The sequence below is a fragment of the Aspergillus welwitschiae genome (genome assembly GCF_003344945.1).
Source record: "Aspergillus welwitschiae strain CBS 139.54b unplaced genomic scaffold BDQ94scaffold_9, whole genome shotgun sequence".
NCBI classification, from domain to species: Eukaryota; Fungi; Ascomycota; class Eurotiomycetes; order Eurotiales; family Aspergillaceae; genus Aspergillus; species Aspergillus welwitschiae.
Window position 1 is genome coordinate 151,899 of NW_020798703.1, and position 22,619 is coordinate 174,517.

General features: G+C 49.0%; 9 protein-coding genes across 9 annotated transcripts; 4 read left to right on the forward strand and 5 right to left on the reverse strand.

Moving 5' to 3' along the window:
- Positions 1–301: 301 nt before the first annotated feature.
- On the reverse strand, positions 302–1,941 carry BDQ94DRAFT_168409 (major facilitator superfamily domain-containing protein; the record flags this gene model as incomplete). The annotated part of the gene is made up of 5 exons (XM_026771052.1): positions 302–673; positions 734–930; positions 993–1,537; positions 1,590–1,791; positions 1,851–1,941. The coding sequence occupies 5 exons, from the start codon at positions 1,939–1,941 to the stop codon at positions 302–304; spliced, it is 1,407 nt and encodes a 468-aa protein (XP_026628410.1).
- Positions 1,942–2,536: 595 nt separating this feature from the next.
- BDQ94DRAFT_158233 (Six-hairpin glycosidase) lies at positions 2,537–5,149 on the reverse strand (the record flags this gene model as incomplete). The annotated part of the gene is made up of 2 exons (XM_026768914.1): positions 2,537–5,046; positions 5,089–5,149. 2 exons carry the CDS (start codon positions 5,147–5,149, stop codon positions 2,537–2,539), a joined length of 2,571 nt encoding a protein of 856 aa, XP_026628411.1.
- Positions 5,150–8,016: 2,867 nt separating this feature from the next.
- On the forward strand, positions 8,017–10,137 carry BDQ94DRAFT_158234 (uncharacterized protein; the record flags this gene model as incomplete). Its single annotated transcript, XM_026768915.1, has 3 exons — positions 8,017–8,298; positions 8,358–9,977; positions 10,111–10,137. The coding sequence occupies 3 exons, from the start codon at positions 8,017–8,019 to the stop codon at positions 10,135–10,137; spliced, it is 1,929 nt and encodes a 642-aa protein (XP_026628412.1).
- A 595-nt stretch (positions 10,138–10,732) lies between these two features.
- BDQ94DRAFT_139590 (uncharacterized protein) lies at positions 10,733–11,158 on the reverse strand. The gene has a single exon (XM_026765456.1). The coding sequence runs from the start codon at positions 10,994–10,996 to the stop codon at positions 10,841–10,843; it is 156 nt and encodes a 51-aa protein (XP_026628413.1). The 5' UTR covers positions 10,997–11,158; the 3' UTR covers positions 10,733–10,840.
- Positions 11,159–11,795: 637 nt separating this feature from the next.
- Positions 11,796–13,199, reverse strand: BDQ94DRAFT_168412 (putative ABC efflux transporter; the record flags this gene model as incomplete). The annotated part of the gene is made up of 1 exon (XM_026771053.1): positions 11,796–13,199. The coding sequence occupies one exon, from the start codon at positions 13,197–13,199 to the stop codon at positions 11,796–11,798; it is 1,404 nt and encodes a 467-aa protein (XP_026628414.1).
- A 597-nt stretch (positions 13,200–13,796) lies between these two features.
- BDQ94DRAFT_139591 (uncharacterized protein) lies at positions 13,797–15,056 on the forward strand. Its single transcript, XM_026765457.1, has one exon. The coding sequence runs from the start codon at positions 13,922–13,924 to the stop codon at positions 15,014–15,016; it is 1,095 nt and encodes a 364-aa protein (XP_026628415.1). The 5' UTR covers positions 13,797–13,921; the 3' UTR covers positions 15,017–15,056.
- Positions 15,057–15,444: 388 nt separating this feature from the next.
- BDQ94DRAFT_168414 (transferase) lies at positions 15,445–16,848 on the reverse strand (the record flags this gene model as incomplete). Its single annotated transcript, XM_026771054.1, has 1 exon — positions 15,445–16,848. One exon carries the CDS (start codon positions 16,846–16,848, stop codon positions 15,445–15,447), a length of 1,404 nt encoding a protein of 467 aa, XP_026628416.1.
- Positions 16,849–18,387: 1,539 nt separating this feature from the next.
- On the forward strand, positions 18,388–19,647 carry BDQ94DRAFT_158235 (uncharacterized protein; the record flags this gene model as incomplete). The annotated part of the gene is made up of 2 exons (XM_026768916.1): positions 18,388–19,223; positions 19,311–19,647. The coding sequence occupies 2 exons, from the start codon at positions 18,388–18,390 to the stop codon at positions 19,645–19,647; spliced, it is 1,173 nt and encodes a 390-aa protein (XP_026628417.1).
- A 1,279-nt stretch (positions 19,648–20,926) lies between these two features.
- BDQ94DRAFT_168416 (uncharacterized protein) lies at positions 20,927–21,733 on the forward strand (the record flags this gene model as incomplete). The annotated part of the gene is made up of 1 exon (XM_026771055.1): positions 20,927–21,733. One exon carries the CDS (start codon positions 20,927–20,929, stop codon positions 21,731–21,733), a length of 807 nt encoding a protein of 268 aa, XP_026628418.1.
- Between the last annotated feature and the right edge of the window lie 886 nt (positions 21,734–22,619).

Sequence of the window (22,619 nt, forward strand, 5' to 3'; positions counted from 1 at the left end):
CTGAGCAAGGCCTAAGGACATCATACGCGATAGCCAATCCCTGAAGTGTAGAGCGTTTGCGCAAGCTTGCCATCGTTCAGTTTAGATGGTTCTTTTATCCTCCTGGAATTTTTTTTTTTTTTTTTTTTTTTTTTTTTTTTTTTTTTTTTTTTTTTTTTTTTCAGAAATCTTGATAGAATCGCAAGAAAGATGTTGCGCAGTTGAGCCACTGTCTTGCTGCAATGTTTAGAATTAAATCATCACTACACTAAAAGCACTAAATAATATTTCTGCCACGTAGCCTGACACAGGGCTGCATACCCTACGCAGCATTGATATTCTCCACCCTCTCCGTCCCACCCTTCCCATCCTCCGCCTGCAATTCCACCTCCACCCCATCATGGCCATCCACAATCTTCTTCTCCCCGGAAACATTCACATCCGTCGTCCGATGACCATCCAACAGCTTCCGACTTACCGTGTTCGCATATATCGGGAATATCCACGCGAGTACATAGAACGCCGTCGGAATCGCCATCGCTTTGTGAAAGTTACCCGTATGCGTCGCCACAGCCCCAGTCATGGGCGGGATGGCAGCTCCACCGGAAATAGCGGCTACTAGCATGCTGCCACCGCGTTTGGTGTGGTGGCCTAGACCGCGTAGGGCGAGGGTGAAGATTGTGGCGAAGCAGGCCTGTATTCACCATATTAGTAGGGATGGGTGGTGTTGGGCTTGAAATGTAGGGAGACGTACACTTTCAAAGCACAGGACGAGGATTAACATAGCGACACTGGTCGGACCAGACGTGGTGGTTGCGGCGACACCGAATATGAAGCAGAGCCCCAGGTATGTGGCTAGGATGTATCGGGGTTTTACTCCGATGGTGATGAGTCCGCTGGAGACGAAGCGCATGAAGGTATATAGGCCCTGGCCGACGGCGAGGAGGTCGGCTGACGAGATGTTAGAAAAAATATTCACTCAAGTAAGAAAGAAAAAGAGGACAAAGACATACACGACTTTGAAGCACTATACCCCGCCTCCTCGGCGAAATTGATAAAGTAGTTTGCAACAGCCACCTGTGCCCCGGTATAGCAGAACTCACTCCACACCCCGAGGAACAAATTGTACTGTTTTTTGAACGGTCCAACATCCTTCTCGGAGATGTCCCGCTCCTGCAGACCCATATCCGCATCAGTGACCTCCGGCATGGGCGCGATATAGAAGAGTGGGACAAGCAGGGCCACGAAGCATGCAACACCCAGGTACACCCATTGCACGTTCTTCAGTCCCTGTTGTGTATCGACGGTATTAGCGAAGAACACACGCGAGGCGAGAAGTGGTGCCACGAAGGTCCCCACGCCTTGGATACCCTGCGCCAGGTTCAGTCGGATCTCGGAGTATCGAGGGGGACCGCAGATGGCGAGGAAATTGTCGGCTCCGGTTTCGAGAGTGGAGAGGCCGGCGCCGACGACGAACATGCTGCCGCAGAAACCGCCGAAGGAGGCTTTGACGCCGCTGGGCCAGAAGAGGAGGCAGCCGATTGTCATGACGCATAGGCTGTTACAGTTAGGGTTAGTTGTGGGCGATGAAAGGGCCGTGGTGGTCTTACCCAGTCATGAATGTCACGCGGAAACCGAATCGGCGGAGAATCCACCCCGAGACTGTTAGGGGGCAGAGAAAGTATGCACCAAAGTACGCGGCGGATAAGCCTGATGACATACTCGCGGTGATGTTGAGTTCATCTTGGAAGTGGGAGTTAAGGGTATCGAGAAGGCCGTAAGCAAATCCCCAGAGAAAGAATAGGATGGTCACTAATTGGACCAGATGTTAGCTGATCATCGGATTTCTTAAGATGGTGGGAACATCAAACCGAGAAAATTAGGAAAAAGAGACTGCTTGAGCGTAATGCCCGAACCATCGGTGATGGCCTGGTCATCGATTGTGATGCGGCGTCGCCACATGTTGGGCTATCGCGGAAAGAGGAACAGTAGAGCGGATAATGGAAGAAAAGGGGTTAGCTATACACCTGAAATGCAACGACCACAACGCAGCCCTAGGGACAGCGCGCCCTTTTATTCAACCTGCATCTGGAGAAGCCCAAGCTTCTGGGGCTTCGGGATAATCAAAGCCGAGAAACAAGCCATGTGCTTGATCAGAAGGCTCGAGAGCTGTTGGAAAAAGGCGAATAATCCATAGGGAGTGGCCCAAGCCGAAGCCAGACCAGGGTTTCTCGACAACTGTTGGTTATGGAACGCCACAAGGCAGGCGGATATGCCATGGCCAGCCGCGTGGCCCTCAGACCGCATCGACTCAGGCTTGCGATTGGCTGCATTGCTGGGCTGGGGTAAAGGCGAGAAATTAGCTATTAATTTAGGTTTTGCGGGGACGAACCCCACTCGTGCATCTGTCCAGAGTCGGGAGAGCGAGCAATTTTCTGCATTTTATCATAACTTGAGACAACAGTTCGTTACATATTGAATGTTTCTTATATGTGCACATTGACATTATGAGCGAAAATACGGTATGTACAAATCTCGAAACTGTCTCGAGCTAGGCTCACCCTCTAACAGCATGGATATCAGTACATGATCCCCCGGACACTTGAACCTCCAAACCGTCCTTGTCATTTGTCTGTTGTTCTCCATTCACGGAATAGGATTCAATAGCAAATGGTACCCTGACAACCCCCTCTGTACCACTAGGTCCACACACGCTCAACTGCACGCTCGTGCCATTCAACCGCCAACTAGCCTGGATCGGCCCCTGAGGAGTAGGCACTCTTCCCCGCGCCCAGGACACATTCACATCCAACATCGCTGGACGAAACTCCCACTCAGAAAACCCAGCCGAAGTCGCCTGAACACCAAGTACATATTCCGAGAAAACGTACGTCGGCGCAGCTGCCCAGGGGTGCGCATGCGACGTATAGAAGTCAAGCCCGGGTCGGCCATCAGGGTAAAGATACTCCCAAGTCGTGCCAGTATAATATTCATTTTGAGTCACCATCGCAGCCCAGAGCTGGTCGAGGAGCACGCTAATAGCTGTCGTCCTCGCTTTGCTTGAACTGGGGCTATTGCGACTTTCCTGCATAATCGCTTCTAGGAGGAAGCCAGTGAGAAAAGGCGCAAGATTAGTCGATGATGCGTTGGCAACGGAGCTCGACGTTTTGTAGCCGATTCCAAGCCGGAGTGATGATAACGCCGCGAGTGAGGATTCTGCTTGCGTGGCGTTGGCGACTCCCGCCAGAATAGCCCAGGCGCTACCGGTGATAGACTGCTCGGTCGGGTCGCTCAAGTCGGTAGCGTAGTATCCAAGACGGTGGTTCCAGAGCTGTTGGCGGATCGCAGCTTTGACTGAAGTCGCCGAGCGAGTCCAAGTTGTCGCGACATCTGTCTCATTCATCGCGGATGCAACATCGGCCATCTGGTCGAGTGTGTGGGCAAGAAGTCCCGATACTGCAGTGCCATTGTCGGATCCAGAGAAGAATCTCCCGAGGTTGGTAGCGACCGCCAGTCCAGATTGATCATCTATCAAGGGCAGGATAGCTTCCACACCCTTTTTGATCTTCGCCCAATGCTTGGCCACGAACACCTTGTCGCCAGAATTTCTGTAGTGACCGGCAAATACGTGGAGAAGGAAAATCTGGTAATCGAGAAGTCCGAAAGAAGCATACGTGTCGACATATTTCGCCGACTGGCCCATGGCAGGTGACATGCTGAAAAAGCCAGCGTACTGCGACGAGTCAGGTGCTTGACGGTCAATCCAATATTCTAGTGATCCAGTTATGAAATCCGAGCGATAGGTGCTGGACTGGATGACGCGATACGTGTGTACAAAATCACCATTCCAGACAAGGCGGTCCCTTTTCGCGCCGTCCAGACAGACGGAGTGCTTATTTGCCATCACTCCATATTCTTCGAGGACGGAGCTGAGCGTCATCGAATTCTGGTACAGCAGGGTACCATTCTGCGCATGAACCGTAACATCCTTGACAAGCGCAATCTGGTCCTGATATGGCCCAAAGCCCCAGGTACCGCCTGTCAGACTGCCAGAGGAACCAGTAGTGCCAGATACGATTTGCAGGTCATCCAGTGCCACGAATATTTCAGTTCCATTGATGGTAACGCCGTATCCGGTCGCATTAATGGAGGTTGAAATCTCATACCACTGCCCCTCCTTGATGTTAAAAGGCAAGGAATAATGGTTCACTTTTCCGGTGGTGAGAGAGGTCTGATTCACCAAGTTCCACCCGTAACCCACAGCTAGTGAGTTTGGGGGGACAATGGTTCGGTTGGTATTGACAAACGTCGAGCCAACAGGATATTCACTGGTAAGAACAAAGTAAGGACCAAAGCCACCCACACCCGCGGCGACCTTCCATCCTGTTCCTCCACGGACAATCTTGGTCTGGAAGGTCATGGTGTAGTTGCCAAAGGAGGCTCCTACCACCGATTGGGCAGGCTGCTGTCCACGAAGATACACTCCGTCTTCAGTGACTTCCCATGTTGACGGTGCGGTATCTGCAGCAATGCATGCTTGCTGGACTGTACGTGGCCCCAAGGCCCAGATTTCATTATACAGATTATTCGAGCTTTCGAAGTATCCAGGCAGCTTGTCCACCGCAGTGCGATCATTTTGAGATCTGATACCCGCTTGGCATATGCGGACACTGCCTTCCGTGAGAAGCTTGAGGTTCTGCCAGCGAAGACCCCCTTGAATGAAGAACGACTCCACCGTCCCAGGAGAGGTGACATTGAAAGTTTCGACACGGAAGGTGTTGGAAAGGCCATTGGAGAAGGTCCATGGCCCATCACCAAACGGCTCATCAAGACCAGTTTTGGATTCAGTGTATTTGGCCTCGAGCTGGACTGCAGTTGACAGAAAGTCCACATGGAATAAGGGGAAGCCTCCAACCTCGGTACCGTAGTCTAGGGTAACCAATGGGCTCTTCTGGTCAAGTGTGAAGCAGGATGCATTCCCATAACCGGTGTAGTTCGTAAATCCAGAACCAATTTCATATCGGGTGGGGGGCACGACAGCCTCCCTATCACTTCTGTCAGCAATAACTGAGTTGTAATGGTCGAATGTTTATACGCGCCTTTGGGCACCTATGAGTGACGCGAACAGCAAGCTGCTGCATGTGAAGATGGTCAATTGCTTCCCAGACATTTTGCACCCGTAGTTGTCAAGGGTTGGCAACTGCCGGCTGCCTCTAGCACTTCCATTCATATAAGGACCCTGGTTATTAAAATCTCCTCATCAGGCACCAGCTTTACCCCAGCTGTTGACATGATTCAGCTGTCGGTCAGTGGATCGGGATGTGGGCACCTCCATCTATCCGGCACGGCAATTGGTGCACGGGCTATCGCTTCCCCGACAGAAATCCTTTCAGGGTCTTCACCCCGCATTCATCACGGGTTATTATGTGCCGAATCTGCGGACCATCCTTACTGGTTTCACTTACGGTACTTGTCTCCTGCATGGTTCCTCAGCAGACTTCCAAGCAGCAGTTCGGATTTTTCATGTCCTTAAGGGCGGTGCTCATCAAGTCGAAACAAAGCGCAACGCAGTCCAAAAGAGGAAGGTCGGCGAGGAACTATCCCGCCCTCAAATTTCAGGCAGCTACTCGCAAATAACGGGCAGAACCATACCGCCTTGACAAATTTGCTGGAAATAGCAGATCCTTATTGCCTCAGGCACCAGCTCATTGGGGGCCTAAGGCTGCATGTCTCCGGAGTCTTCCAAAAAGATGATCTGTCAGGGAGTCCCATGTCAATTGCCTGATAATGCCTAATGCCTTGACGGAAGAAAGGTCCTCATCCCAACCATCAAGGCTAGGTAGTGTTTGCAGCTCACACCTCGTATCCACAGTCTCATTGAGAGTCAAATAATGCTTCGTAGGATTCGAGTGCCATGATGAATCAGATCCGATCGTCCCTTTGCACCTTCGGACTGACTAGGCCACCGTCGAATGAATAGTACGTCCATGGCCAATGTTCTCATTCCGCAAAACAAAGCTCCGGTTATGTCGATCAGTGGGAAGCCTTACACGCGAACACGGGAAGATCATCGCCCTGCATATAAATCTCGTATCCGAAGGCGGAGAATAAGCAAGAGATATGATAGCTGAAAGTGACCTGCACTAGGCTAAAGACTATACCTACCTGACGTGCAACTTTATACAGAAGCTATTATGCTTTGGTAGCTCCCGAAGGCTTCTTCTGAGCCCTGCTTAATCCCATAACTGAAGGTACAGCATGCTCGCCCGGCTAATCAACACGGTAAGTTTCCAAGATCCCATGGCGACTACAGCATACTCTTGCGCATAGCTGGCAAATCAATCATGGCATACCTCTAGATGACGTAAGCCTACTGCAGCGAGTGCGTCTATAGCTGCACCGACTTGACCAGATCTCAGTCAGTGAGCCATACCCCAGCTACCAGGCTCTACCCGGGGTATCCGGCACAATTTCGTTGGATAGCTGCGGTTTTGCATAGAGCCAAGAGTGGCTATGATTCTGTCCAACAATGTTTGCCTTCAACATGGGGCTTTATCGAACAACAACTTGGACGCCTCGCACTCTTGTCCAGTCATATCCAAGAGATACCTCATGAGAAATGTACGAGCACTCGTAACCAACACCAGCACAATCCGAGCCTTGTCATCTACACAACTACAGTTAGTCCATCGAGCTATATATATACTACCTCAGCCCGCCAACCTGACTACCTACTTCACATCCATATTAGCACATCATCAATATCCTCAGCAAGTTCCAGAATATCTAACTCGAACCGAGAAACATCACCAAAATGCAACTCTTTTCAGCCCTCACCCTTACCGTCGTTACCACACTTCTCGCCTCTGCTCATGGAACCGCAACCATCGGGGGCCCCTGCAGCGGTAGCAGCACTTACGACTGCACCGACGACTTTGACGCCGTGGCAATCTGTAACGGTGCACGATGGGTAGAGGCTGCCCAGTGTGGAGCTGGATGCTGCGCCTGGCCACTGGGTGATCCCGCCCCATTCTGTAGTTGCTAGGCGATGGACTGGGGTAAGTTCTCTTCAAGAATTATGAGATGAGATGAGTGTACTAACCTTGATGTGTTGTATGTTCAGCACAGAGCCATGACTTGAGTGTATCTGGTCTTGTCGCTGGCGGAATACGGGGTAGATTTGTTTTTTTCCCCGCTTTCTGTGTGTATTCGATCTGTGATGTATATGGGTTCTATGAGTGGCCGATTGATGGTATACGGGACGATTACCTACTGTATCCTGATCATGGTAGCTGCGTACTCTGTCTGAATCAAGAAATCCTGAAGGCAAGGTACGACTTATGTCTTAATCAAGAACAACCATCAATCCATTTGAATCAAATAATGCATGTTGTAAGCGACTTGCGAAACAAACCTGTCTGGCAAGATAGCAATGCCCAGGTGCCTCATCATCATTGGAAACCTGATGAGCATATCCATTCCGAGGTCATTATACCACCCGATTGTCCTTACAAAAGCGCGTGAGAGAACATGTTGACTTAATTCTCCACTATCAAATGAGACACCAAAACGCTAGCCCAATCTGGCTTGGTGCAGGATTTAGCGTTAATCCTGTACCATCATAGTGCATGATTGGTTGATGATGGCCGCCATTTCCCTGCTGCGCCAACTCACTGCTCAAGGCGGGGCATTGGCCAAGGACAGGGTAGGGCATTCGCAGCATCAAGACTGGATGAACCGTGCAAGCTCATTTCAGTCGACCTATTAACATCGCCCCTTTGAGGCGGACAAGCCGCGAAAGGCAGCCAAAAAATGCCCGACCTCTTCTATAAAGCCAAGTCCTCATGGCTCAGAAGACGACGACATGAGAAGGAAACACCGTCTACCAGAAGCAGTGCCCCGAACAGGGAGAGCAATAGTATACCAGAAGGCCTGATGTCTAGACAAGAGAATCTTGATAGACCTGCCCCTCCATATGACGATCTCTGGATCCAAGCTGAGCAGAAATTGAGACACAACAGTGAACTGGATACGATCATGACAGCCTCCATTGAAATACTGCAGTCCGATTATAATTTGAACTTTCAACCTGGGGACTCATCCCTCCATGAGCGACTGTCCGACTTTCTTAAGACCAAGGCGAATCTGGTGGAGGAGAGGAAGTGGATGATACACCTAGGAACCCATACCATCATCGTCCGGGACCAACTTACCAAGGTGTTCCAAACCATCCTGGCAGTGAAAGATATTGTGACTACTGCGGCAAATGCAAGTCTCCCAGCCTCACTTGCCTGTGCTGGAATAATGGCCTGTTTTACGGTGAGCACTGGTTTAGTACTATCCCTGGCATCAATGGCCTATTATCTAACGATGTTCAGACGGTCATCCAAGCAGCAGAGCAGCATTCCCATCTCCTGCAAGGATTAGAATCTGTTTCTGAGTTAATTTGCCGATTGCACGTAATGGAGCGCCTTTATCTGCACTCGGACACGAAACAGGACATTGGCCTCCTTGATGACCTTCGGAAAACTATGATTTCTTTTTACTCAAAGATATTGGAGTTCCAGGCCCGGGCGCTCTGCTATTTACACAGACCCCGAGCATACCAATTCTGGAGAGATGTCCTTAACCGCGACGGCTGGGCTAACCTGCTGCAAGAATTTGAGAGATACCAGATCACGCTAGGTCGAACTACTTCGGTTATTGCAGATGCAGGATCAATGCAAAGACACGAAGAGCTTCAGAACAAGTACCAAGCGATACTGGAGGCCTTACACAATCGCGACATATGGACAGCTACGTCCGATCGAGATGAGAAGGTGAAACGATTCCTCAACCTGCTCTACACCTGTCCCTATAAGGACCGAAAAGACCGAAACAGCAAGCGTGTCCTTGGAACCTGTGAATGGTTCATAGGGCATGAGAAATTCCATGCCTGGCAAGGGAGTTCAGGAAACGGCCTCTCAAGTCTACTATGGGTGTCGGCTGATCCAGGATGTGGCAAGTCAGTCTTAACTCGATATCTCGTGGATGAGGTTCTTGTCAGCAATGATAAGCGAACAGTCTGCTATTTCTTCTTTAAAGACGACTTTACCGACCAGAAGAGCGCAACGAGCGCGCTTTCAGTCATATTAAGGCAGCTATTTATAGCGCAGCCTCACCTTTTGCACGACGCAATACTGGATAAAGCGGACACTGACAGTAGCAAGCTTACTCAGTCATTCTCAGAGCTGTGGAGTATACTCATGTCTGTTTCGACCGATCCAAAGGCGGAAGAAATAATTTGTCTCCTTGATGCCTTAGACGAGTGCCACGACGAGGACCGGAGCCGGCTCATCAACGCTGTCAACGACTTTTATGCAAACACCCACAAGAATAGCAAACTGAAGTTCTTGATTACAAGTAGACCATATGAGCATATACGGCGTGGATTCTCCCCTCTTATCACAGAATCACCCACCATCCACTTAAGTGGTGACGACGGGAAAGAGGCTGAGCAGATAACTCATGAAATAAATCTTGTCATCCGAAAAAGAGTGCAGGACATCAGCAAGCAAAGATCGCTGATGAAGGAGGAATGCACAATGCTCATAGACAGGCTTACTTCGGTTCAAAATCGAACTTATCTGTGGGTGAGTCTGATATTAGATGTCCTCGAGAATACCCCGGAGTTCTCAAAAGGTAAAGTCCATCGGATACTGAGTGACCTACCCACCACCGTTGACAGTGCCTATGAGAGAATCTTGGATCGAAGTCCAGATATGGAAAAGGCTAAGATAGTTCTTCATATTATTACGGCAGCTATGCGACCTCTCTCCCTGGAAGAACTGTCTCTGGCCCTAGCACTCAGCGCAGGCTATCAAGCCCCAACAGATATAGTTGATAACATGGAGCCAACGCATCGCTTCAAAAAGACCCTAAGAGACCTTTGCGGGCTCTTTGTGATCATTCTGGATGACAAGGTCTATCTTCTGCATCAGACCGCGAAAGAGTTTTTGGTTCGGAACAGCAACTCGATCCTGGACAAAACCCTCTCCCAACCCACAATAGGATGGAAATATTCACTCCATGCAGATGAATCGAACCAGATCCTTGCGGAAATATGCATTTCCTGTATATCTCTCGATCCAGATGACTTTCCTCAGGAATGTATGCTAGAGTACTCATCATCTTACTGGGACACTCATTTCCGCCAAGCTTGCATTCCAGACGAGGACCCGCTAATAGACCGCGCGAAGTTACTTTGCGAACCATGGTCGGATATATTTCAAACATGGTCGAGAATTTATGCTGTAAAAACAGATAATATTCCTGACAGCACTTCATCACTTGTGATTGCATCATCCATGGGGCTTGTCGGCGTGGTTAAGTCCATTCTTCCTACAGGAAAAGCAAACCTTAACTCGAAGGATTCGGACTACGATCAGACACCATTATCATGGGCAGCGGAACGTGGCCACGTGGCAGTTGTGAAGCTTCTGCTTGCCGCAGAGGAGGTGGACATCGACTCGAGGAACTCAATTGGCCGAAGCCCACTGTCATTAGCAGCTCAGAATGGTCACGATGAAGTGGTGAAGCTCCTTATCCGTGAAGATGTGGACATTGATTCGAAGGATGTACCTGGCAGTACGCCGCTAGCACTGGCAGCTGAGAATGGCCACGAGAGAATAATTCGCCTTCTACTTGCTACAGGAAAGGCAGACATCGACTCCAGGGATTCATCCGGAAATAGTCCCCTGTCGTTGGCAGCACAGTTTGGCCACGAGGCAGTGGTAAAAATCCTCCTTGCTAGCGGAGAGGTTGATGTCAATAACAAGGATTCAAGGGGCAAGACCCCATTATCCTGGGCAGCAAGGGAAGGCTACGAAGCAGTAGTAAGGTGCCTTCTCGATACAGGAAAGGTAGAAGTTGACTCCAAGGACTCTGATAACCGTACTCCTCTGCTTCTGGCAGCAATACAAGGTTGTGAGGGAATTGTGAAGCAATTGCTTGCTACTGCACAGGTTGATGTTAACATAAGAGATCGAAGATATGGTAGGGAGCCGCTTTCCTGGGCTGCTGGGGAAGGCCACGAGGCAGTGGTTAAGCTGCTTCTTTCTACCCGGGAGGTGGATGTTGATGTAAGGGATCCGAGATATGGCAGGTCACCGCTTTCGTGGGCTGCTGGGGAAGGCCACGAGGAAGTGGTTGGATTTCTGCTTGCTACGGGAAAGGTAGATGTTGAATCGAAAAGCATAAGGGGTCGTACTCCTCTTTCTTGGGCGGCGTGGGAGGGTCATGACACAGTGGTAAAACTCCTGCTCGCTACTGGTGAGGTGGATGTCAACAGCAGAGATTCGGAGGGTCGTACGCCGCTGTCTTGGGCAGCGGAGAATGGCAACGAGGCTGTGATAAAGCTCCTCATTGGTACGGGAAATGCAGATGTTAGCGCCAGGGATGTAAATGGGCGCACACCTCAGGATTGGGCGGCAGAGTATGATCACCAGAGTGTGGTGAAAATTTTTCAGATGTGCTAGTGCATAGGGCCCTTCCACTGTAAATTGTCTTCTTCAGCTGGAAGTGGTAGAATGGCAGAAATGATAGTCAGGTCCTCGAATGCTCTGATACCATGGTCTGGCGACGTTCATATCTTTGCCAGACTTCAATAAAGTCAGAGAAAAAAAAAAGTGTAGCTGTCGAACATTCACAGCTTTATTGATTCGATAATTCGACTTTACGAGATGAATTTCTATTAATCCTTCAAGGAGGTAACTATAGATTTTTCAATTGCGTCACTTGAGGCCATAGCATTGCATAGTCACTCCATAAAGGTACCCCTAGTTCTCGCGCCTAGTCCTGACCTTTACCCACCTTTGATAACCGAACCCATTCCGACACCTAACCTGCAGCATCAACACAACCCACACTAACAGCCGATACCCCACCATCAGCACTACACCAGCAACCAGTCCAATCTCCGGTTGATCTGTATCCAAGTCATAAAGTTTTAAAGCCTGCTTCCCGGTCTGAAGAGGACATGACCCATCCGCCCGACGCTGACTATCCGTACACTGCAGCTCCAAGCCAGTCAGACAGTAGTACGCCAGATTATCAATAGCATATTTGATAGGCGAGATGTGATTAAACCACTGCAAAACGCGCGGTGGACTCAGGCTCATCGTCCCCCCAAGCATAGTAAATATAGACAACAACGCCGACGTGCAGTTCATAGCCAGGCTGAGGTTCCGTCCTAAAACGAGACACGCGAGCATACTCAAAGACTCGCCGGTGTTAAGCGTACATACTGCACTCAAGAAGGAGACGCCGAGCTTCGTCGCCGTGGGGCCTAGCTGCGCGGCGTAGGCGAAGAGAAGGCTGAAAATTCCGGCTGCAATTATCTCCAAAGGGAGTTCTATGGCCGTGTATTGGGTGAGGAAGGCTGTAGCACCGTACAAGTGAATGGAGGATTCAAGCTCGAAGAGATCTCGCTTGGCTGGAAAGGTCGCGATGTTCTGGAGCATGCCGTTGAATGCTACCGGGCCGTACTGTATCATGAGACCCATGCGTGTCTGGATCGAATTGTAGTCTTTGTGCAGGGGCGCCACGAATATGGTCCAGATAAGACCCATACCTGGGCATTGGGCAAGTCGCACGAACAAAGAGAGAGGGTTGCGGAGCATGTTGAGGTAGGCGCGGTGTAGGAGGACGCGGGTAGTAGGAATGAAGCGGCGGCATTTGGTTTGGGGCCCAGAGGGGTCAAGATGCCAGAGGGTAGGGGATTCTGAAGCTGTCGATACTGCCGATGACTGCCATTGCGTCCACTTTTCTATTAGGCTTTCTAATTCCCGGGAAGAAGAGCCAGCTGTTATATCAACGAAGAAGTCAGCCAGGCTTGCGGTATGGGGACAGGTGTATCCGAGACGGTCAAAGTAGGAAGCCATCTGGCTAGCATCCGCCGCGTACACGGGACAACCGTCCGGGCTGAGAAGGAGACAGGTCGAAAACAGTGCCCACATGGCGGAGGATGGTTGATGAATGGAGAGAACGACGGTACATCCATCGGATGATAGTTGATGAAGCAGCTCAAGGACGGAGAGAGCAGTACACGAGTCCAGGCCAGAGGTTGGCTCGTCAAGAACCAGCACTCTTGGCTCTGTTACGGCTTCACAGGCTATTGACAGGCGTCGCTTCTCACCACCGCTGATTCCTTTATTGAGTATCTCAACGATAAGAAGGAACATAATCACCAAGACGTACAAGCGTAGGGGGTTTGGGGGGGTTCCAGCTGTGAAGATCTTGAAATGTGTGAGTCAATAGTGCCCTTCGATTAGAAGTTACATATTTAAAACACAGGTTTAGGCCAAGCACAAAAAAGGTTATACTCATTTTCTAGGTGCCTTCTGTGTTTCTTAGTTGTTAGAAGTAAGTGAGACAGGAAGCGAAGATAGAGCACCTTATTCAACAAGTGCAACCAAACATTTACCATAGAGATGATGGTCTGAACAATATAAGTTAATAGTAGCAGCATATGTTATGTGATCTGTTTTGTTGTTCTATTTCATTTTTCTTTGTTTCAGCTTTATGTAGGTAATGAATGGTACAAGACAGTTGATAGAAGATACTATCTACACTTCTTGATCAGCAGTTTCATACTCGACCCCCTCTGTATAATCTTCCTAGGGCTTAACATTCAGAGGAAGAAGATGCGTTGTGTTTAGTGATCTGAGAAGAGGTCACGGGGTGACCACATGATGCCGTCATCCCGCGTGGCAAACCCTTTATTTAGAATGAGATCATGTAACAAGGAGTGCCTCCCCGGATTCATTCTTGAACCACAACTAAAATACTAGTCATCACACCCTTCCTTTTAGAGCAGCATTATCTGCACTAGCAACAGCTATATTATGTGAAGCATACAGATCCGTAACATAGCAATATCCCCCACCCATAACCTCGCCCAAACATGTCAATCTACAGCAATATCGCAACCAGCAAGGAGCGCCACGACCAGATCCAGGCCGAGCTCGCCGCCGTAGAGAGCAGCCCTGAGACCCTCCAGTCGCAAGAAAGCTACCTGGCCGAGCTTCGGAGCGAGCTGACCAATACCAACAGGCAGTTGGCGCAGCTGCACAAGATTACTAAAGGGAACCGCGAGCTGCACGAAAAGTATCGCGATAGCACAGTACGCCGCCTACTTTATCGAGCGAGGGGTAAGCGAGAAGAGTTCGAGGCCAAGGCCGACCAGGAGATGCGCGATTACTACGACGCCCTGGCCAAGGAGAACCGTGCGCAGGCGCAGCGGGAGATGTTGGAGGCGCAAGTCGCGGACGCGGTCGCCCACGAGAAGGAGCTCCAGCGTGCATGCACCACAAGGGAGCGACTGCATGCGGAGCTGGACACCATCTACAAGCGGATCTTTGAGGGACGGACGGAGGAGTTCCCCGAGGAGGATGCACAGGAGGAGACAACGAAGGAGGCGCGGCGGGAGTATGGACAACGGCGGGAACAATGGAGTGATCTTCGGCAGGCGACACAGTGTCTCGCGCGAGCGCAGCTGACGCTCCGGGAGGTGTTGCTAAATTTGGCGGAGACGCTGCGGTACTGTGAGAGGGACCTATGGACGTTTGGAAGCACCCTAGCCGATTGGCGGCAGCAGGACTGTCTGTCCCGGGCTCAACAAAAGGTTACCCAGACGCAGATGCTAGTCGCGCAGGCCAGACGGCTGGACCCCAGAGTACAGACACTGCCGGCCATGAACCTTGTTCAGCATGACTGGGTTGGGGAGCTAGTCTTTGGTACCTTTTTGTTTCACACCAGTTTCCTGGACATGATGCAGCAGTCTGTTCTCGAGGTGAAGCGTGCAGAGGAGGTTTTGGCAGTCCAGGTTAGGCAGGCAAAGTCTCGTGAAGATGACATGCAGGCTCAAGTGGAAGAAGCGCGGATGGCTTTTGAGACCGCACAGCAAGATCTTCGCCAGATCAGATATGAGCTGTTTATGAAAACTGCGGATCCTCCGCCGCCATACACCGAGCCGATGTCTCCTGGGATCAGTGTCTAGATTTGTCAGCTGCTTATACTTAACAAGGAAGTCTCTCGCCGTATGACAAGAGTATACCTTTACTTTTATTTTATTTTATTTTATTTTTTTTCCTTTTTAGTAGAGAGACGAAATGGAAAAGAAAGATTCGCAGCTTCTTGTTCTAAAGGTAAACATATCAAACTCACTATGTTTTATACTAACATGAATCAGAGGAAATCCTTTTTCAGATGTCTGTAGGAGTGTCATCCAAGGTGATTACAAATACACCCCCCGGCCATCTGGAATGTAGCTACATATAAATGATATTTACACAAGAGATCCTAATAGATAGATTGCAACGGATATTTATTATGGGAAGAGAGACTCGATTCTGGTGCTCCTTCGCCTGCTCTGGTATCCAATATAACCAAGCGCTATATATCTGTACGAAGCCTGAACTATAACCATTAGAGCTTCGACGCACCAATTGTCCGACCAATATCAGATGCCCAACAAAACAGCGGCTCTCTCTTCAAGCACTCCATAACAGGCTCCTCCAACACAACTCTCAACTCCCACAATGGCGTATTCCTAGCTCCACCAGAGCCCGGCCTAGCAGGCATAACCCAACACACCCCACTGATTCTCGGATCAGGCATATCCAAATTCGCCACTGGGCCCAACATAGAGCCAAAATTCAATCCATATAGATCGAAATGGCGGATACTGCTCACGACTAGGTCGGGCCATTGAGCCTGGAACGAGCTCCAATCGTCCAGAGTGTTGATGTGGGAGACGTAGCAGGTGGCTTGCTCAGCGGTGATGCTTCGGATCTCGTTTCTGATTTGTAAGGCGACTTCGTGGATGAGTGGGATGTCGGCGATCGGGTCTGGGCTTTTGCATGAAGTGGAGTGAGTAGACAGTACGGATTTAGCGGCCATCAGGGCGTTTCCTATATAGGTGCCTAGCTTGGGGTGAAGGATAGAGCGAAGCTCGACAGCACTAGATAATGTGGAAATGGTGCCTTTGGGTGTACTTGACGATGATGCTTGCTTCGCTCTGGTGATGGAGATCCAAATAAGCGCGGTGAGAATATCCACATTTGTCAAGTTCGGATTAGATGTTTGACCAGAACTCGTGGAGATCATAGAGTTGCACTTTTTCTTGAGCATGCTGATCTTTTCTGGAGACAGGGCGAATCTCCGACTAACTGGGCTAAATGGAATCTTTGGTTCAGCTTGAAATTTATCCTGGATATTGTATGGAGTCAAGCTCCTTATCGATGCAAGCTGCTGCTTTTTTTGAAGCTGCGCAGCCATATCTGTGAGTGCCGAGTCGCCTCGACAGCACGCAGCCAGAGAGTCTAGAATAGCGAGCACCCCCAGTCCATCTGTCATCCGATGGTCGAAAGTCACGCATAGCACTAGACCATCTGTCATCATATTGGCTTGGAATCGTAATACAGGGCTTGGATCGGTGGTGGGTTGGTGGATAGGAATTGGGACGAAATCAGCATGTTGCACATCATCGCGCTCCACGGCGGAGGTTTCAGCGGCATGAAGCGCGACCTTAAGCATGGGTGACTGGTGCATTGTTGATGCATCTGCCGGTGTGATTTGCATCGAGTTCTTCTTGCCGTTAAGCTCTTCTATGGTCACTATGTTCCCGCTTAGGAAGGGAAGGGCGTGTAATAGGCGCGAGATGCCATTTTGGAGAACGGCGATGGCATCCGAGGGAGAGTCGAGCTTGAAGGTAAGGTATGCGAACAGGTGGAGTGGAGGGACAATATGGTCCAATGCACTCAAGTTGAAGGGTTCAAACCTTGGGGGGGTGTCCAGGGTAGGAGATCTAGTATCATCATGTTGTTCCATCTTGAATTGATGCGATGAGTTTCAAACCATGAAGACTCACATCCAGGATGTAAGGCCTTTATTAACCCATTTGTTGGACAGTCCTTCTGGACCAAGCACTCAACCTGAAAAGTATCGCTAGTAAGTCGATTTCGCGAAGATCCTCAGCCACACTGCAACGGACCTATCAGCCATCAGGAAATCACACCCTCTACTATCGTGTCCACCTCAGCTGAAGACGAACTATCGATCTGCTGACAGTTCCTCAGAATGCTGGTATTGGCTGATTAGTACTAGTGGTCGATCTAGCCGAGTGCTGTATCCACTTATGAGATGTTTTGTGGGCCGGACGCACTAGGTTCAAAGTTTGTTCAACTGGAACATTTCACCCTTAAAATCTCACCGTCTTTTCCCTCCGTCTACCAAATTGCCATAGAAAGGCTGTATCTTTTCAATACCCCCTTGCTAGAATATATACATCTTTAAATGCTATTGGTGCAGTCAAAGGATGCAAGGCCCTGTCAAATCGAATGACAGTGGAAGATTTTGCCAGTGACAGGTGGCATAAAAATTCGTTTGTGTATACTACTGGGGGCAGAAAAAGCAATATGCCTGCTTGATGAATCTCGGAGTTTGATTTCGGAGTTCAACGGAATTTAGAGTATTTTGCTTCCTTTGCGTATATATGGTTTGATGTGCCTTGCTTGTACATCAGACAATTCAAACGAGGGATTAGCACGAATTCATACAGTTTCATCAGGTTTTGTCATTGGAAAAGCAAAGGGGGGAAAACCACGATAACAAGCATATCATTTCTATTTGACACATCTAGTCATCCTTCAGACAAAAACATAGTCTCTTTGGCTAAACTGTGTTTAAGCGAACTTGGAAGTTGAACTATGTAACTTGACCAGAAAATGGGGCTATAGCGAGTTAATGGGCAACCCCCATCATGAGTAGCCAAAAAAATGATGGAGATATTCTGGCCAGGCATGGCATCTGCGGGAATAGTCACATTCGCCTTACGCCCACCCAACTGAGTCACAGTCACACGGTCTGGATAGGAGCCTTCTTAGAAGTACTGGCACCAAGAGGTGGTGAAGACAAAGTAGCAAGAGTCCCTAATTTAACAATTATAAAAGAAAATAAAAAATGGAGGACAAAGAAAGGCATAAAAAAACATACAACAGAAGGGATTCGCTGGTGGTCACCCACCCAACTACTAACCTCCCGGCGTGTGGCTTAAGTACGGCTGAGCGGACGGGAAGCCCTGTTTTCCACACCCTGTGGTCGTATGTACTTATTCTTCCGTAGACTAGGTTAATGTAGTGCACTTTTCAAATGCATTCACTTGATGTTGGAACTCATGGCAGTCACTACTACTACTCCTGCAAAAGCAACACTAGCCTGAGCTCACAGTGAATACTGGATGTGATCACTTTTGTTAGGGAAAGTGCATTCCGAGTGTTCCCCCTCACGACAAGTATATCTATCCTCTCGTCCCACAGTCCGGACCCTGACTTATACTTCCCAGAATCATCCATTGAAGCTTCAATCATCATGGTCGGCCAGACGTTCGTGCGAGATACCCCTTCCAAAAAGCTGTCTGGTGCTGCAGCTTCTGCTGCAGCTAAGGTCAATAAGCTTCTTCTACACGATTTCACTGTGAAGGTCAACAATAACCCCTCTACGGATTTGACGGAGTTGCTACAGTTCAAGCTCAAAACTTATCCCCCTCTACGTCAAATTTTCGTTGACTCAGCTATGGAGTCTACCTCAACGAAGAGTACTGACACCACGACTGATACTGCACCGGATGTAAGAGAGGAATTTCTAATTCCCTCGGATGTTGTCATCATACGTCCATTGAGTATGGCTGTTACTCAGGCAGTCCAGTCAGTGTCATCTTGCGATTGCGACTCTTCCGAAATCTCGAGCGCGATTAGAGGTCTCAATGATCTTATTTTACGCAGTGACATACTATGGCAATGGGGATCCCCCGCAGTACTCGGCCTCACCCGGAACCTGGCCCTGAAACTCGGCAATTACATCGATGTGAATCATCTAGTAATGGTGGAAGAAATAAAACATCAAACCCTGCGTATCCCTATACCGGAAATCCATGGTGTGCTGCAGCAATCAGGCACCCCGTGGAAATTCATCTTTATGTCCCGTGTACCAGGAGTACCGCTGGATTCAATCTGGAAGACGTTAAACCCCCACCAGAAAGCGTCTGTGCAAGACAAGCTTAATGTCATATTCTCTGATTTAAGATCACTCCCTTTTTCGCCATCCGACGAACCTGGTGCGGTATATGGTGGGGGCACACCTCGCCGGTGTAAAGATACCAGAAGGGAAACCCGTGTGGCAGACGCGCCGATCAGCAATGAAAGGGAGTTCAATTGCTTCCTATCTTTCAACCCTTGACGTACTGAAACGGGCCATCTTGCGATGCTCCGAGCATATATGGCAACTGATCACAGACTGATGATGATTCATGCAGACCTTCATCCTCGAAACATCATGGTAACTCTTACCCCATGCTCACCTGACACCAATGAAGTCGATGGACTATGTCTACAGGGATCCACAGCCTTGACTGGTACAGATGACCTACTGTCGGAGCAGGTGACGATTACAGGGATTATAGATTGGGAAATGTGTGGTTGGTATCCGGAATACTGGGAATACCTGAAAGCATTGAACACGCCCTTTGGCGGGGGTGAGTTTGACGATTGGTGGAAGTACTTGCCGCCGATTATCGGGACCTGGCCTAGAGAGCATGCAGTCGACCTGATGTTAGATGGTTGGTGTCGATGACCTGGCGATAGCAATCAAAAGACTGATAATGATATCATCACGCTGTAACGGACTGATGGTATGACCTGGCCGTAGTGGGTAAATAAAGGCTTTTGTCTACAATTGATCCTTTGCTTGAATTTCTGTCTCAACAGTAGAGATTAGAGAGAGAAGAAAAAAAAAATCAAATATGAAAACAATAGAGAAAATTAAAATAACTAGTAAATAATACAAAGCCGACACAGCAGTGCTTCTAGCTCCAACGAAGCTGATGATTCAATGAGATTCAATCATTTCCATCTCTGGCGAATCGATTCTAAAGTTGCTTTCGAGCCTGGAGCAACCTGCAGTATCCCCATCTGCTTAAACCTCTCTAAGGCTTCCATAACCCATGCCTGGCAGTTCCAGGTAACAGTCTCATTATCCACAGGATAATTCTGGATTATCAAAAGAGCCTGGTTGTGTTCGGCTGAAGGGATGGTCCCGCAGTACACTGCGTTCTTGATCCGTTTTGATCGCAGAGGATCTGTGCGGATGGGCTCCTCTACGTAGTAGCTGCCCTTGTTGAGTCCAACCTGCAAGATAACAGAATCTTTGTTTTCATTTTTTATCCACATGGCCCAGTGGCAAGGCTCATCGATTCTAGACTCATAAACCACGACTGTTACGTGACTACTCATCGTGCTTGTACTAAGAGGAAGTGTCAGTTGAATATACCACCAGTCTTGCTCAGTAGGATGCTTTTGACTAACGGAGACGTTTTTGCATAAAAATAATAGAGAGACAGTAGAGTTTTTGCTGTTCAAATGGGGGAACATGGGGAAGATGTTGATCCATCTGGCAGGCTGAATTGGGTTGGAGAATAGGAAATGGATTGAATTGGATTTGAATTTAATTTAATTTAACACGGATCTCAGTGTGAATTACAAAAAGATATAATTAGATATGATAACATTTGTTTGAAGTATTCCATTCACTTTAAACCCCCCAAAGCCCAAACAACTCTGACCACCATCACACTTCTCGGTCCTGTGAAGGCATGATTCTGGCAGTTCGCCGAGTCATTGCACGGACAGAGTGCATATCACAAGGCTGGACCATAAAGTCGTTGTGAGCTTTTTTGCTACAGGTCAATCGTAGGTCTGAATTCAATCTACGGAACATTTAACTAGTGGATGTGAGAAGGAATGACTTCTTCCCGCCCAACCCCGCGCGCCCTTTTATTCATCTCTTCCACACCACATCATCCAACTCCCGTCAATAACAACTTCACACCTAGCTTCATCTAAAAGTCCACGTCATGAATACAATCTTTCCAGAACCACATATCCACCTCCCCCAAGGCCCCCACACCCACACAGCCATTCTCCTCCACGGCCGCGGCAGCAACGGCCCCGAATTCGCCGAGGAACTCTTCTCCTCCTCGACATCGTCGGGCCAAAATCTGCCCTCACAACTCCCAACCTGGCGCTGGGTATTTCCCACCGCCAAAGACCGCTGGAATGATCGCTTCCAGGAAGAGCTATGTGCCTGGTTCGATGCCCATTCTTTAGATGATATCACTGAGCGCCAGGAATCTCAAATTCCCGGCTTGCAGGAATCTGTCACTTATATCCTTAGTATCCTGGAAAGGGAAATCGAACTTCTTGGTGGTAGAACTACGCATGTGTATCTAGGAGGAATTAGTCAAGGTATGGCAACTGCATTATGGAGTTGGTTTTGCGCGAGTTGCAGAGTAACGGGCAGATTGGGGGGAGTTCTGGGATTTTGTGGTTGGTTGCCATTTGCGGAGAGGTTTGAGAATAGGGGTCTGGATGGGGGGAGACGCATGGTTGAGTTTTGTTCTTCGGTTGTGGGTGTTTCAGTGGGTGAGGATATGAGGGTTTTGCACACGCCGCTGCTTTTGGGCCATGGGACGGATGATCCGATGGTTTCGGTGCAGTTGGGGAGGCAGGTAGTTGGGATTATGAAGCGGGCGGGGATGGAGGTCGAGTGGATGGAGTATGTTGGGGCGGAAGGGGATGAACATTGGATTAAGGCGCCGGACGGGTTTGATGCCATTTTGAGGTTTTTTCAGTCCGGAAGTGGAGGTGTAAATGGGAAGTGATGTTATGGTTAGGTGTTATAGTTGTGGTTGCAGATCAAGATGTCTGCAGAAAAAGAAGGGCAACGCTAAAGATTGACTGTATAATACATTGCGGCTTTTCACATGTAATCATTTTCATATAAATCATCGAAGAACCAATTCTCTCCTACAGTAGTCATCGAAAAGAAGGCTATTGTTCGGTTGAAGATCGGGATGTCGTAGTACTGGTCGATAAGTGCTTGGGTTTTGAGGAATGATACTGGGCATGATCTGGAGATACTATTTGAGACTTGTGATGTAGTCAAGATGGGATTGCAGCTTGTAGTCGTAGGTCTCTCCCCGAAGACGCTGGAAGGGTTGCAGGGATTTTCCGAATTGGGAAATGTATGCGATCTCTTTCTTAGCGTCCGCACTAAGAGCGGATAAGCAGTCTGGTTTGTGAAACATTAGCTACTGATCCCGGATTAATCCCGAATATTCGTGGCAGCAATACTCACATGGTCCACGCTTCACCTTTAAATTAACTCTTCTTCCGTACCATAGACCAAGCGACGTGTCAGGGCCAATGCAGAAGCGCCCTTTGTTGGTCGGCAAAGAGTCTGTAATAACAAACTTATTTCTATCAGGCAGGTCAGAGAAACAGTGGGCTCCCACTTGCTAGAAACCGCAGTGTAAATAGTCGTGAATGACTGAAGCTCCACTATTTCAGTGGTGATTTTGTTCTCTGTTCCGAGGACAGATCGAACCATGTGTCGCCCATGCTCCGCCCCTTAACAAGCTCCATGAAAACTTACTCCATTCCCGCGGGATTGTCAGCACTAGCAGAGTAGCCATAAATCTCCGGAACGGGTATTCCATGCGAACGGAGATCCTCCTTAGTAGCCACTTCGCTTGCGACGATTAGACT